We start from the raw sequence: 15,247 nt of genomic DNA, 5'->3' as shown, positions 1-15,247 counted from the left end.
CTAATTTTATCTCCTTAATGAAGTCTTTCCTGACACTTCAAATTGAAATGTGCTCTCTCACCTATGTATTCCTTCAGTGCTGTGTCATCTTCATATCTCGCACTTTCTGTAATTGTTTTAAGTTATTTGTGAATATGGTTTCATTTCACTAATACATTTGAATCATCTTTGAGAGGAGGAACTGTGTCTTAATAATCTTTGTCTCTATATCATCACATTGTATATAAGATACTCTCAGTTTAGTTCTGTTGAAATAATTTTTTAAAATGCCATTACAACCTCATGCACATTTATTTTTAACTTTAGTGGACCTTATGCATTCTAAATATTTTAATATAAGAAATTATGTCTGGACATTAGCATATATCCAATAGGATTAGAACATATTGCATTCCCATTAGATTTATATTTCAGAAGACTATCAAGGATTAGCAAATATACAAAATCTATAATAATTTAACTTAAAAAGATGAAGTTTAAACTCATTTTAACAAATGAAATGAAATTTAATATTTAAGTTATATTTGTTGACTTCAATTATCTTCTCTTTCTCAGGCAAGATTATAAGATTTTAAACTTGTTTACTTCAGGTTATAATGGAGAAATTTTCAAATGCTGACAATATCCTGTGAAATTAATTTAGTTGCCTATAAAACATGGAATTTTGTTACTTCCAATGGCAAAGAACAGATGAAAGTGAAAGTGTCAGTTGCTCAGTCATGTCCAAATCTTTGTGACTCCGTGAACTGTACCCGCCAGGATACTGTGTCCATGGAATTCTCCAGGCAATATTGGAGTGGGTTGTCATTCCCTTTGCCAGGGGGTCTTCCTGATGCAGGGATTGAACTCGTCTCCTGCACTGTAGACAAATTCTTTTTGCACCACCAGGGAAGTAAAGAACAGATGAAGATATAATCTTTTTCTCTCAGGGAAAATAATAAAAGCTTTTATACCTCATGTTTTTAATTCTGTAGTATTGCTCTTAAAAACTGAATCTTCTTGTCAGGATATAGTCTTCTCGCTGTCCACAGTTTCAAATTTCAATGTCAATCTTATTGGAAGATTACACACACATACCTAACTTGAAACAATGTGACAAATAAATAACCAATATAAAACTAATGAATTTTTTTCTTGTATTTCTGCATTTCCCTTGAGAAAGTTCCAGTATGGATGTGTAATGTATCTAGTAGTAATCTATTTTGTGATCAATCCCTAAAAGATATTTGGATCAATACTGATTAAGTGCCATCTAAACAATTCTACATTTTTGGTAGCAGAAACTGATTGGTTTTAGCAAACATGTACTTTAATACTATTTAACAAGCGAAAAACTGGAAGCAAATTAATACTTTTTCCAAAAGCTTAGACTTCAGAACCAAGTCATAATTTTCAATTCTGATAAAGATCCTCTCATTTTCAACAGGAGAATTTTTGTTTGTTTTGTTACTGTCTTAATTTGACTTCTTTGTCTGGATACAGACAAAGTCATAATAATTATTCTTTGGTTTTTTTTCTTCCCCACCTATTTCTAGTCTCAAACTATTACTGCTACCAAAAACTCTTCCTATAGTCTCAGTATATAAAAGATAATGTATGTTTAACTACTTACACATCAACCAGAATAAGCATGTCTTTAGGAGATGCAGCTCCTTGGATGTACCTGAAACAAAAATACTCAAATGAGTATTTTTTTTTCTCTTGTAAAATCTCAAACACTGATATTTGTTGAATTGCTATTTACTGATCTCTGAGACATTTTCCAAGCATGGCTCTATGTCCTTCCTATCTGGGTAGATAATATTATTTAATTCACGATTCAGCAACATCAACTTAAAAACTCAATATTTAACATAATAGAGATATCAGAGGTATAATATTTAAATTACATTTTACATGTATTTATAACAAAGGAATAAGACACGTGCTTTAATACTAGGAGTACGAGAAATTAACTTCTGGAAGAGTATTTCCCTAAGGGTGGAAAGAAGTTATCCTAAATTCCATTTTACTGACCACAGTTTTCAAAACTCACTCTAAGGAATAATAAAAATAAATAATAAGATTGTGTCATTAATTTAAATATACACACATAATTCCCACAAAAATAAATAGGTAGTCTAGGAATGTGAAAAAGCAGTATCAATACAAGGGTATACAAAGGGACAATAAAGTAATTAGAAACAGAGCAATATATAATGTTATTTCCAAGAGTTTCAAGTAGTGGTTTTCAAACTTTACAGTATCTAAAAGTCATCTGGAGAGTCAGTTCAAAATGTTGATTGTCACACTAAACCCCAGTCCAATAGATTCAGATTCTCTGTGTATGAAAAGAAACTCTAGGAGAATAGCTTAGTGACTGTATACATAAAGTTAACTAAAGGTGAATAATCCCAAAAGCTTATGGTGCCTGTCTGTACACTGATGGGAACTAGGGGCCTGCTTTTGTTAGGGCCTGCCTAACAAAAAGACCTGAGTCTGAACTCAATGTTCTACTTATCATTCACCACTCTAAATCTAACTTCTCAGAAGCTTTCCAGATAACTTGCCAATTAGCTTTCAGACAACATTCAGATTATACGGTCATGGAACAGAATTTTTAGCTTGCATTCAAGTTTGCTTCTCTATCAGAAGGTAAATGGCAGGGTTTCTGGGTTATTTCAATGAAAGGCAAATCTAGTTCATGTCTAGCATTTTGACAAATAGTCCTGGCGTGTGTCTCCATGGGAAAATGAGAGGACAGAATTTCATCTGTCTCCTCTGGTTGGGACCTAATTTCTAATTTTCTGCCAAAACAACTGGTTCCTGAACCTAAATCACATGATGCCAGAGGGTTTGCCTTCATTCAGCAACCTATGGCTCCATAGCCACTAACTTGGAGAAATATTAACAAGAATAATATGTGGATTAATAGCATCTGGTAATATTATACATGGTTGGTATTAATGTAAATTGCTACCAGGACATTTAACAGAGCACTTAAAAAGCTTTAAATATATTTCTTTGAATTGACCATTATGTGTCTTAGAATTTGTCTGAATCCTAACAAAAAGTGAGAAATAACCTATATGTCTATTAAAAAGGGACTTTTAAAATGACTTACCATTTAGTCTTTCTTTTAAAATGTTAAGTGTGTTTCTCATGAAAAGGTACTCAACGGTATTGATATGAAATAGTAGCTTACAAAGCAGTATACTGTATAATAACATGCATACCCATTAAAAAATATATAGCCACACATGACATACATTTAAAAAATCAATTAAATACATAAGTTTAAGAATTATTTCCCAATGAGGGTAATTATTACTTTTTTTGGTATTCTACTTATATATTAGGATAATGAGTTTCTTTAGAAGGAACAATTAAACTTTCTTTTTGGAAAAATGAAACCTAAGCAATATGTCTATAACTAGGGGTAGCTCTTTCCTTGGGGCTAGTTCTCATTAATTCACTGCCAGAGGCAAACTACCGTCTACTGTATCTGGACACTTTGTTAGAGCCCTACTACAAGGAAGTGGGAGTATTTCACTAGAAATCCCCAAAAGCTAAACGAGATTTAGAGATGACATTAACTAAAAACTTAAAGGAAGTCCACTTCAAATGCATTTGATGAATCAGTTCAACAATATTCATTATCAGTGCCTACTGAACTCATCATTTTCATTTAAGTATTTTTAAAAGTAGAAGTGTATAGAAAATACAAATGTATAGAAGAGAAAAAAATGTATTATAGAGCTCTATAATAATCAGACAATACTAACACTAATAATACAATGAGTCCCTCCAACTTTTATACCAAAAAATGAAAGAAAAAGAAATAAAACCTATTTTGTCTTTTTTATCTTTTCATTATTACCCAAATGTTCTTACCATGGTCTCCTGCGTACATCATAAAGGTCAATCTTGTTTGGAGTTCTACTGTTATCAACCCATGGAGAAGCTTTAAAAAAAGAGAGACAAAAAATTAGAAAGGACAAGAGAAGTTAAATTTAAAATAGAGAATTGAAACCAAAATATTAGGTATTATCTAGAAAGTAACATTTTTAAAAGTTACAAAGCACTAAGGACACATTCCACTTATCCAGAGCAATGTTAAAATGGGAGATACCAGAGTTTTCTGTGCCTTTAATCTTTTTCTTTTTTAAATGGAAAACAACATAGCAATACAGAAGAAACTGGCTTAAGTCCATTTTTTTTCATATTATTTCAGAAATAACCTGTAGGCATAGGGATGTTCAGAGTGCCCATGAGTATGTTTCGCCAAGTGTCCAGAAAATATACATTTTCTTTCCTCTCTACTAACAGAAAATTTATTTGCCACTAATGAAAACTGTACTTTAAATTATTTGATCCTTTTATTTTCATTCAATGTTACACTATCTTGGTCTATAAAAAGACTGTTTTTCTTGGATTGTTATCACAAAATAGCATAATTTTTTAACCTGATTGTTGTGTTGCTCAGTCACTAAGTCATGTCCAACTCTTTGTGACCCTAGGAACTGCAGCATGCCAGGCTTCCTGGTCCTTCACTGTCTCCCACAGTTTCTCAAACTCATGTCCATTGAGTCAGTGATGCCATCCAACCATCTCATTCTCTGTCACCCCCTTCTCCTCCTGCCCTCAATCTTTCCTAGCATCAGGGTCTTCTATAATGAATCAGCTCTTCCAATCAGGTAGCCAAAGTACTGGAACTTCAGATTCAGTACTTTTTGTTGTTCAGTCACTCAGCTGTGTCCAACTCTTTGTGATCCCATGGACTGCAGCACATCAGACTTCCCTGTCCTTTACTATCTCCTTTAGTTTGCTCAAACTCATGTTCACTGAGCTGATGATGCCATCTCATCCTCTGTTGCCCCCTTCTCCTGCCTTCAGTCTTTCCCAGCATCAGGGTCTTTTCCAATGAGTCAGTTCTTCACATGTGATGGCCAATGTATTGGAGCTTTAGCACCAGTTCTTCCAACTAATATTCAGGGATTACTTCCTTTAGGATTGACTGGTTTGATCTCCTTGCTGTCCAAGGGATTCTCAAGAATCTTTTCCAGGACCACAGTTCCAAAGTATCAATTCTTCAGAGCTCGTCTTTCATGGACCAACTCTCTCATCCATACATAACTACTGGAAAAACCATAGCTATGACTATATGGACTATATGGACTTTTGTTGGCAAAGTGACGTCTTTGCTTTTTAATATGCTGTATAAGTCTGTCATAGCTTTCCTTCCAAGGAGCAAGTGGCTTTTAATTTCATGCCTGAGGTCACTTTGCACAGTGATATTTCAGTCCAAGAAAATAAAATCTGTCACTGCTTCCACTTTTTCCCCATCTATTTGCCATGAAGTGATGGGACTGGATGCCATGATCTTTGTTTTTTGAATGTTGACTTATAAGCCATCTCTTCTACTCTTCTTTTTCACCATCATCAAGAGGCTCTTTAGTTTCTCTTCACTTTCTGCCATTAGAGTGGCATATTTGATAATGGCTAGTTCATTTAAAATTATAACTTAAAAATTAAACTATACTTAACATAACTGCACCGAAAAAAAAACTTTTCCTGATATTTACTCGAATGATGTGAAGTAATTCAAGTACAGATTTAAGAATCTTCTATTAACTAACAGATGTTTCAGTCTTTTCCATTTTCAATAAATAGAAAAAAATATGTTTAACTGCTTTTAAAATGTAATTATTTTCTACTATTCCAATTAACTCTAAACTTACTTTAATTAAAATACTTTACAAAGTTTTACACATACACATACACCCCTTTGACCCAATGGAGAACAATAAGTGCTTATGAATTGGATGATAATTTTATGCCGAAGTCCTCCTCTCCTTGAACACACTTAAACATGTAACTCTTGGGAAAATTCCCAATAATACTTCATATGATGTACATCTCTCAATGTATTTTGCCCTTTTTTGATAAATGATGAAAATTATGTAGAACTTTTCTGAGAATCATGTTTATTAGCTGACTGAGATAATTTGGCTGATTAGGATTTGTCAAAAATATATATTACAGAGCCTCTCCTTGACTGTGAAATTGCTTTCTTATTAGCACCTACATAAGAAAATGATTTATTCATTTAAAATAACTAATCACATTTATAAGAAACAGTTGAGTTTAAATATAGCACTCTCCCAACAATATGCACTGATATAGTATGCTACTGAAATGGCAAATTTACTTTAATTATTCCCATTTTACATCATGTAGAAACTTAGTGAAATAAACTATGACATTTTTTTTTTCTTTTTGCTGTCAAGCACACAGGCAGACATTTCAGTTCACATTCAACTATTACATAATTCCTCAAGTCTGGGTCTTTGTAATAACTTCAAATCATCGCATTCTTCTTTCAGTAAAATCCTGGGCTGGTTGTACATTTATTCCCTCTTAACTCCAAATTCACTCTTTTATCGTGTGTTATGAAAATGTCTCTTGGTCCCTTAAATATTTTACCTAACAAAGACAATTTATGCTTTTTCAGCAGATGATGAAAAAAGACACTGTGAGAAAAGGATTTCTACATCCCGGTCTGGTTTGTTTGCTCCAAAGCTCTGGCAATTAGTGCAGCTTTCCTGGTGTGGCTCTGGCAATACATATTCTCCAGAGCTCATGCATAGCTTCTCCAGAACAAGGCTTATGGAGCGTTGTCTTGTTCTCCAGCAGGACCCTCGGGTATTTTTTGTGGAGAGCCTCTGATGAGACACCTGCAACTCAGAGGGTGAACTTCCAGCAAACTCTGTGACACTGCAGTACCTTCTCTGCCATTTGATGGGCCAGAACCATGTCTTCTGTAAAATGATCTGCATCTCAATCCAGGGGCACTAGGGAAACAAACTCTCTTCCTTTGGCTATCTATTTCTGCCCTACAGGTGGTATTCATACAATATTGTATCTGGAATTACTGCATTATTTAGACTTATCCCTACTTCTAGCCAATTCCTCTTTAATCCCTGCCAAAGTTAATAATTCTTTATTAAAAAATTAACTAGCCCTGTTTAAAATGTTGTATTATCTCTTTTCTGATTCAGACTGATATAAATATTTTCGTGAGAGAAGAACTGGGATTGGTTACCACTGACAATAAAAGTGATCACCATGAGTTGAAAGTGATCAACCAGTGTATTTGAAAATGGTTAAAAAAACAGAAATTTGAAAGTCACATTTAAATTAGATTTCTGCCATAGTTGTACATATGTTCCCTATGGTTGATACATGTTGATGTTTGACAGAAAACAACAAAATTCTGCAAAGCAATTATCCTTAAATTAAAAACTAAATTATTTTAAAAATTAGATTTCTGAATTCTTGACAGAGTACATTCAACTGCTAACTGAAATGAACTGTGATATTTATTAATATGTTCCATAAAATTTCTTTAAAGACAGAAAAAAGGGTCATAATTTACAATAGGATTCAGACATTAAACTGTAACATGTTTTATAATTTTAGATGGCTTCTATTTAAAAGTATTAATATTGTTCCCACAGAGGTCTGCAGAGATATTTACTAGAGGGAAATATCCATTGGTATTTTAAGATGTTTACATTATGTTAAAATTAAATAATGTACTTTCTTCTGTGATACTAATTAGTTGATTGTAAAATCCCATTGTGGTACTTATATGGTACATTATTTACACAGGCTCAGAAAGAAGGAAGGTCAAATAGTAAAAAAAGATAATAACCATACATTGCAATTCCCTGGAATAATCAGTTTCATAATAAGGTTCAATGAACACTGCGTAAAAGAAAATCAGAGTTTCTACAAACTTTGCAAATAGTGAAATGTTGCTCATTTTAAAAGTCCTTTTGCTTTCCAATAAAATTTTGGAATGACAGGATAAAGAAGTAGAAATGAAAGCCTACAACGTGGGCATCTCATTTCTGAAGGCCATCATTAATGGTAATAATGATCACTTGTTTTTTTATCCTGATAAAAAATGAACTGTGGGTGTATCTTTGACTAAATCTACCTGATGGCATTTCTACTTTACATGACATTTAGGGTGTGCTATGTCAGTGATCAAACCATTGATTTGAAGTGTTTACCTATATATTAACTCAGAATACTGAAACATTCTTGAGAAAGTATGCACACTTTTGAGCCATTTCTAGTAAATATGCTTAAAAATAAGAGTATGAGTTTTTCATTTCTGCTAGGAAGTAATAAAGTACAAAATTATGAACTGAGGGCTAATTCTCTGGTAAAAACACCATTTTGAATGACATCTAATTGAATGTTCAATTAACAAGTTAAAATGCACTTTTAAAATTCAAAAAGACTTCATATTTTTAGTCTCATGGAAAGACAAAAAAGTAAGTTCTCTCATACTAAAAAATGCCTGTAAAAGCCAACTGTCATTCTATTGCTTGGATCTTTCTCTCTCTCTCACACACACACACACACCACTCACACAGAGTTTACCTGCAGTTGCTTACATTGCCATGCATTTTTTAAAAGGGCATATGCAAATAAATTCTGAAGAAAGATAAAATTTGACAGCTGTTGTAACCTAGATTAAAAAACCAGTTCTCTGAGAGAACAAAACAAAGAAAGACTGCTCTGGGGAAAGCCAAATGTATTCTATTTGGAATTATGGATAAGTTGTATATGACTAGAAATGGGGCTCTGGGATCAAAGCATTTAGGGATAGGAACAATGGGGCAGGTTGTAGAAAATAAAACCAAATAAATACTAAAGGGGGGAAAAACAATTTGGAGTACATGGAGAAGATTTAACTGTACAATAAGAGGTAAAACTCAAAATGTAGATTAGGTTAGATTCTTTGGATGGCCAGATGCCACATTAAATGAGCCAGCTGTCATTAAGTGAACAGTCCCAGACAGCTGCATTTTAGTAAAGAAGTGATAATCTAAGTTAACTCCAGATAACTTTTTAATAAATATACTAGATGTCTCTTTGCATTGCATGCTAATGTGCTTAAGACATTTCCTGTCTCATGTACCTGTGAGCTTCTTCAGAGCAAAATTCTCTCCTATTTGTACCTAAATCCTTAGGAACCTCAGGTCCTTCAAAAACAGCAGTTTTGCTAGTTCTTATGTTTTTCTCCTTCCAACTTACACTTGAGTATATTGACATATTGAATCAAATTCTTTTTAGATTTTTTAATATTGTTTCTAAGAAATGAGACTTGATGTTCAATGATAGTATCGTATTGGTTTGAGAGTGCCTTTGACATCTGTATGGAGAAGGAAATGGCAACCCACTCCAGAACTCTTGCCTGGAAAATCCCATGGATGGAGGAGCCTGGTAGGCTGCAGTCCGTGGGGTCGCAAAGAGTCGGACACGACTGAGCGACTTCACCTTCACCTTAACCTTGACGTCTGTACGGTCATATGTCCAGAACACTTTTCTAATTTAGATAAATAAACATTGGAAACTCAAACAGATATAAGGTATTACAGACAAGGATAAATCATCATAAGTTTTAAAAATTAAAGCACTTGTTACAAAGCAATTTGCTGGTATTTCTGCATATATCAGACAGCCCATGTAAAACATTTCCATTTAACAAGGATTATTTGTCAGCAGAAGTAGCAGATAACAAGGACATGCTGTGAGATTAAATGAAATATTCAATAAAGTAAATGGTACACGAAGACTTAATCATTTAGATGGTCCATATGTTATTATTAGCTGTAGCACAAAAATAAACTTGCACCAACAAGTTCTATTAAGTAAAACATGAAGAGAATTTTACTGGAAAATAATTTCAGATGTATGCTAGGCAGAGAAAAATTGAACTCTGACAGAGAAAAAAGTTTCTACTTTTGTAAGCAAATAAATCCAGTTAGGTGATAATAGTGACACAGTTAAAAAAGTAAATTGTGATTCTATAGGAACAAGATTCTTATTTTTATAACTCAATAATCTTTTTAGAAAATGGGGCTAAAGAATGTATTTCTTACAAATTTTATATTTGGTGTATCTGAGAGAAGTGCTTAAAAAGTTGTCTGAATTTTGACAAAAATGTTTTAAATTTTTCTTAATAAAATATACTGAACACAACTTGAGCTGCACATCAAAAATGGTTCTATGTATCTAGAAATGGACAGCAAATTTAGCAATGTATCAAAGAAAAAGGAATAAATTGAACTACTTTAGAACTTAAAAAGAGCTAAAGATTTTTAACAATACTTATGCACGTATTTAGGGCTTCCAGGTGGTGACAGTGGTAAAGAACCCGCCTGCCCATGCAGGATACCTGAGAGGAAGTTTAATTTTTCCTGGGTCTGGAAGATACCCTGGAGGAGGAAATGGCAACCCACTCCAGTATTCTTGCCTGGAGAATCCCGTGGACAGAGGAGCCTGGTGGGCTAAAGTCCACAGGGTCGCACAGACCCGGACACGACTAAAGCAACTTAGCACAGACACAGACAGATGTACACATTTTACATACAGTTTTATCCTCCATCAAATTATGAGCACATCCCAGTTTCATATCAGGATCTTACTTAACTGTTTTCACTTGTGAAATGACTGGACCCATAGTTGACTGCAAAGTTAACAACTCTTCCAGCCTTATATGTGAAAAATAAGACAGATTTGGGTAAGAGATGCGGTCACATAAAATGAAACAAAAATAAGGTTACAGAATTACCTCTATAAATTGGGATCATGTGAGAATTTCAATAATATATTATTTTGTGTGTATGTGTATGCATTTTTATATATATGATGTTTTTGCAAGTAATACAACTGATCAATGGTATACAAAAAAGCAAATTGTATAATTTACAACATAAATTGAAGGTAAACTATGACCATGAGACCACTGAACTCTGGCCAGTGTTGCATAAGAGGAAAGGTTTTGTGTGATTTCCAGAAAGTGCCTTAAAAAGAGAGGAAATGGTATTCTTTGTGCCTTAAGGAAAAAACACAAGTAACAATGGTGGATACCGCAGAATATATACTCAGAGAATGTCACAGAAATAAGACAGGAGTGTAAACCCTTGTATGTGAAGCTTCCTTATCAGCCCTGGTCTCTATACCTGATATTCTAGACTGAGTAAGAAATAAACCTCTATAGTGTTGAAATCACCATTGTTTTGGATTTCCTGTAGGAGCTAGTTTTATTTCCTAACTGATGCTTGGACTCTAATCATTATTAGTATAAAAAAACAGTAAGGTAATCATTTCAACTTAAAGTGTATTTATACAGTATTCAACAAATATAATTAAACATATTTACAGTTAAACTTCATATCCATTCACAAATATCAAAGTAAAAAAATCAGGCTTTTTTTTTTTTAAGATAACTGATCACTGAAAGCAGTTATTCTTTCATAAATACCTCAAAATGCTGAGGCTCCATTGCTATCATGTTTTCTTCAAATTAACCAGAAATCTAGCAAATGCTCCCTTTATAAATAACTGAAAAAGTATTTTTTGGACTGCGCTGTCATCTGTTATTTGCTGTTTAAAACATTTTAAAGGTATTTTTCAAAAAGAGTTAATCAGCTTAAGAATAACTGGCTATACACATGGCAAAAATATGTCCCTCTGCATATACTCTGCACACAGGTTCCTTCCCATTTTATGTTAGTAAAATCCTAGCAGATCCAACAAGAAAAGAGAAGCATCTCCATAAGGAATATTTAACACTAATTCAACATAAACTAGGTTCCTGTTCTATAAACCCATGTTTTTGAAATAAATAAATGAAAGAGAATGAAGAAAGAACAAATGTTTGAAAAGACATTTAATTAAACAATTAACTAAAAATGTAACATGAAGTTTAAGAGATTTAAGTTTTTTTCCTTTTTTTATAAGTGGAACTAATTACCTAAAAAGAATAAGTACTGTCTATACTGGCATTCTGACAAGCCAGTAACTTCTAATTACAGTCCCAATTATTGCAGTAATTGGTACAATTTCAAGAGACACTAATAGATGAAATGTGTTGTCTATACCCATAGTTTTTATGATGCATAAAAATTCAAACAGTTGATAGCTGTTGAAAGCAGTTGGGAAGGATTGGGGGCAGGAGGAGAAGGGGACGACAGTGAATGAGATGGCTGGATGGCATCACCGACTCGATGGACATGAGTTTGAGTGAACTCCGGGAGTTGGTGATGGACAGGGAGGCCTGGCGTGCTGTGATTCATGGGGTCGCAAAGAGTCGGACACGACTGAGCTACTGAACTGAACTGAAGGTTAATTTATATAAATCAATTAAGGGTTTCTAAAGGAAGTGAAGTGAAAGTCGCTCAGTCATGTCTGCTTCTTTGCAGCCTCATAGACTATAGACCATGGAATTCTCCTGGCCATAATACTGGACTGGTAGCCTTTCCCTTCTTCAGGGGATCTTCCAAACCCAGGAATTGAGAAAGCACTCATAAATTAAACTGATTGTCCAGTCAGCACACATTCAACAAGATGTCATCAGATATGGGTTCCAGCTTCAACTCTGCCATGACAGGCTATATGACTAGAGCAAGTACCTCTAGTTTATCCTACAAAGCACGGACTGTGGTGTAGCAAATGAGGTCTAAATGCAAAAGTAAATAAAGATAGTGCTGGCCTTGGAAATCACCTTCTTCAATCATCCCAAGTTACTGGTTAAGAAATAGGTTCAGAGATATGACTTAGCCATCAAAGTTTTAATATGAATCAAGAACTCCTCTCTATACAATGTTCCTCCTTCTGTTAATCACAGAACCTACCTATCTGCTAAGCTGGAGAGGAGAGAGGCGAAAAAGGAGAGGTGGAGAAGGAAGAGGAAAAGGAGGAGAAAAGGGGAAAAAAGAAGAAAAAGACATACAACAATTTTTATACTGTATTTCCATACTTATCAACCAAAATTAGAAAACAGACAAATTACTGATAATCAATCTACGGACAGATGTTAGAGGTCAAATCCATCCCCACTCACATCAAACTGCTATCCAGAATTGGCTCTGCTGAGGTGCCCTTATATTATGTCAGCTCTAGAGCCCTCTGTGTGTGGAGGCAGTAGTGCCTCCATGCAGTTTAAATAACCTGAAAAATGGAAATAAGCAGAGTGGCTAATCATCACTTGCTTTTTCCTAAGTGTCTTAGCAAATAAGAAGCATTTAATTGTTTTCTCCTCTTAATTCTACTTTATCCTTTTTGTTTAACAGCTCAAGTCTGTGAATATTTCCCCAAGGGTACCATGATATCAAGATATGGCAGTGAGACTTAAACACTGGCTATCAGATTAACCCTACCTGGTTAACCCACTCACACTATTAACTCTGCTTTAAGCAGCATCTTCATATTTCACAAGAATACATTTTATTTTAGACCCTATATTGTGAGTTAGAGGATTCTAGTTTCTACAAAATAAATCATTTACAATAATATGGCAAAAAGGCTTTAAAGGTAGCTTGTAGAATTAAAAAAAGAAGAAAAAATAGAAATTCTGCATTTATATTAATACATGAAATAGATTCTTGGATCCTCACAATGCCATGAGGTAATAGGAAAGTTTATTTCTCATATTTTCTCATAAACTCAGTGCTGGAGAGATAGGATTAATAAATTTAGGAAAAGGAAATTAAGGACATCCAATTAAATTTCAATTTTAATTAAAAAAATTTTTTTAGAGTAAATACTAAGTACTTTTTAAGAGTAAATATTTCTCAAACATCATATACTTACACTGAAAAATTCTTTATTATCTGAAACTGAAATTTAACTGGGCATTCTTGAGAAGTGACTTAACTAAGGTCATAGGTTAAAATCTACATCTTCTGACCAACTCCACTATGTGGAGTTACTGCAAGTACTTTTCATTATATTATCTCATCGATCACAACTCTTGGGATAAATTGAAACATTTGTTGTTGTTGTTCTTTAGTCACCAATTCATGTCTGACTTCATGGCCCCATGAACCATAGCCCACCAGGTTCCTCTATCCATGGGATTTCCCAGCAAAATTACTGGGGTGGGTTGCCATTTTCTTCTCCAGGGGATCTTCCCAACCCAGGGATTGAACCTGTGCCTCCTGCATTAGAAGGCGGATTCTTCACCACTGAGGCACCTGGAAAGCCCCAAGACTTCAGTTTCCCAATTAGGGATCAAACCTGGGCTATCCAGTGGCTCAGTGTCCTAACCATTAGACCATCGAGGAACTCTAAAATTGAAACGTTAGTGCTTATATTTATTTTTAGATTTGATGACTAAGGCTCAGAAAATTTAGAAGACTCATCTATTTCTCACAGTTAGTAGGGAGATCCTAGCCTGAGGTCCAAATCCTGCCATGTAAAATCCAACTAGGTAGTATCTATTCTATTTCAACTCACAAGTAAGATAATTAACAATAATTAAAGGCTATTTTGACCTTTGCTTTAACAGACGGTAATCAGGGATGAGCTGTTCCACATTTTGTTCAGTATCAAAATGGAAAGACTAGAATCAGAGAGGAAAGTATGACTTACTAAGAAAGTTTTAAAAATCCTTCATTTTAAAAACTCTTTAAACCTGAAAAATATGTAAAATGTGTTGAAAGCATGCCTTAGCATACATAGAAATATAGAGATCCACTTTTAGATTATAAAAATGTCTTAGTGTCTTTTCTAAAGACATTTGATTCTATTAGAGCATTATTATCACGAAGAGCAACTCATTTAGCCTTCAGTTCAGTTCAGTTCAGTTCAGTCGCTCAGTCGTGTCCGACTCTACGCGACCCCATGAATCACAGCACGCCAGGCCTCCCTGTCTATCACCAACTCCCGGAGTTCACTCAAACTCATGTCCACAGAGTCGGTGATGCCATCCAGGCATCTCACTCTCGGTCGTCCCCTTCTCCTCCCGCCCCCAACCTTTCCAAGCATCAGAGTCTTTTCCAGTGAGTCAACTCGTCGCATGAGGTGGCCAAAGTATTGCAGCTTCAGCTTTAGCATCAGTCCTTTCAATGAACACCCAGGATTGATCTCCCTTAGAATTAACAAAGACAAAAATCCTGCCATTTGTGACAACATGAATGAACCTGAGGGATATTATGCTAAACAAAATAAGCAGGCACAGAAGGACAGGCACTATATGGTTAGTTAGTTAGAAGAGGAGAAAGGAGTCCAAAATGGTGGTGGCTAAAAGAAAAAGAAAGGAAAAGCCTGCAAAAATGGAACAAAAGAAAATCCCAGGACCAGACTGAGAACCTCAGGTGAAACAAACAGCCCTCCTGGCTAGCCCAATTTACATAGGGCAGGGTCAGGGGAAGAAGAAAAACCAAACAAAAAGAGGAGCCAA

At 34.5% G+C, this 15,247-nt stretch overlaps 1 protein-coding gene across 15 annotated transcripts in view; it reads right to left on the bottom strand.

Moving 5' to 3' along the window:
• Window positions 1-15,247, bottom strand: part of CACNA2D1 (calcium voltage-gated channel auxiliary subunit alpha2delta 1) — a 545,949-nt gene that overhangs the window by 132,169 nt on the left and 398,533 nt on the right. For all 15 annotated transcript variants that reach the window (XM_055420634.2, XM_055420636.2, XM_055420637.2 and 12 more), the window contains 2 exons: window positions 3,874-3,943; window positions 1,613-1,663 (listed from right to left, as the gene is read on the bottom strand). In XM_055420634.2, coding sequence (XP_055276609.2) covers window positions 1,613-1,663; window positions 3,874-3,943 — 121 coding nt within the window. The remainder of the gene's footprint in view (window positions 1-1,612; window positions 1,664-3,873; window positions 3,944-15,247) is intronic.

Source organism: Moschus berezovskii, chromosome 3 (assembly GCF_049115385.1).
Source record: "Moschus berezovskii isolate FMDL1 chromosome 3, NW_MosBer_1.0, whole genome shotgun sequence".
NCBI lineage: Eukaryota > Metazoa > Chordata > Mammalia > Artiodactyla > Moschidae > Moschus > Moschus berezovskii.
Note: the sequence above shows the minus strand (reverse complement) of the source record. Positions and strands in the feature narration are given on the sequence as shown.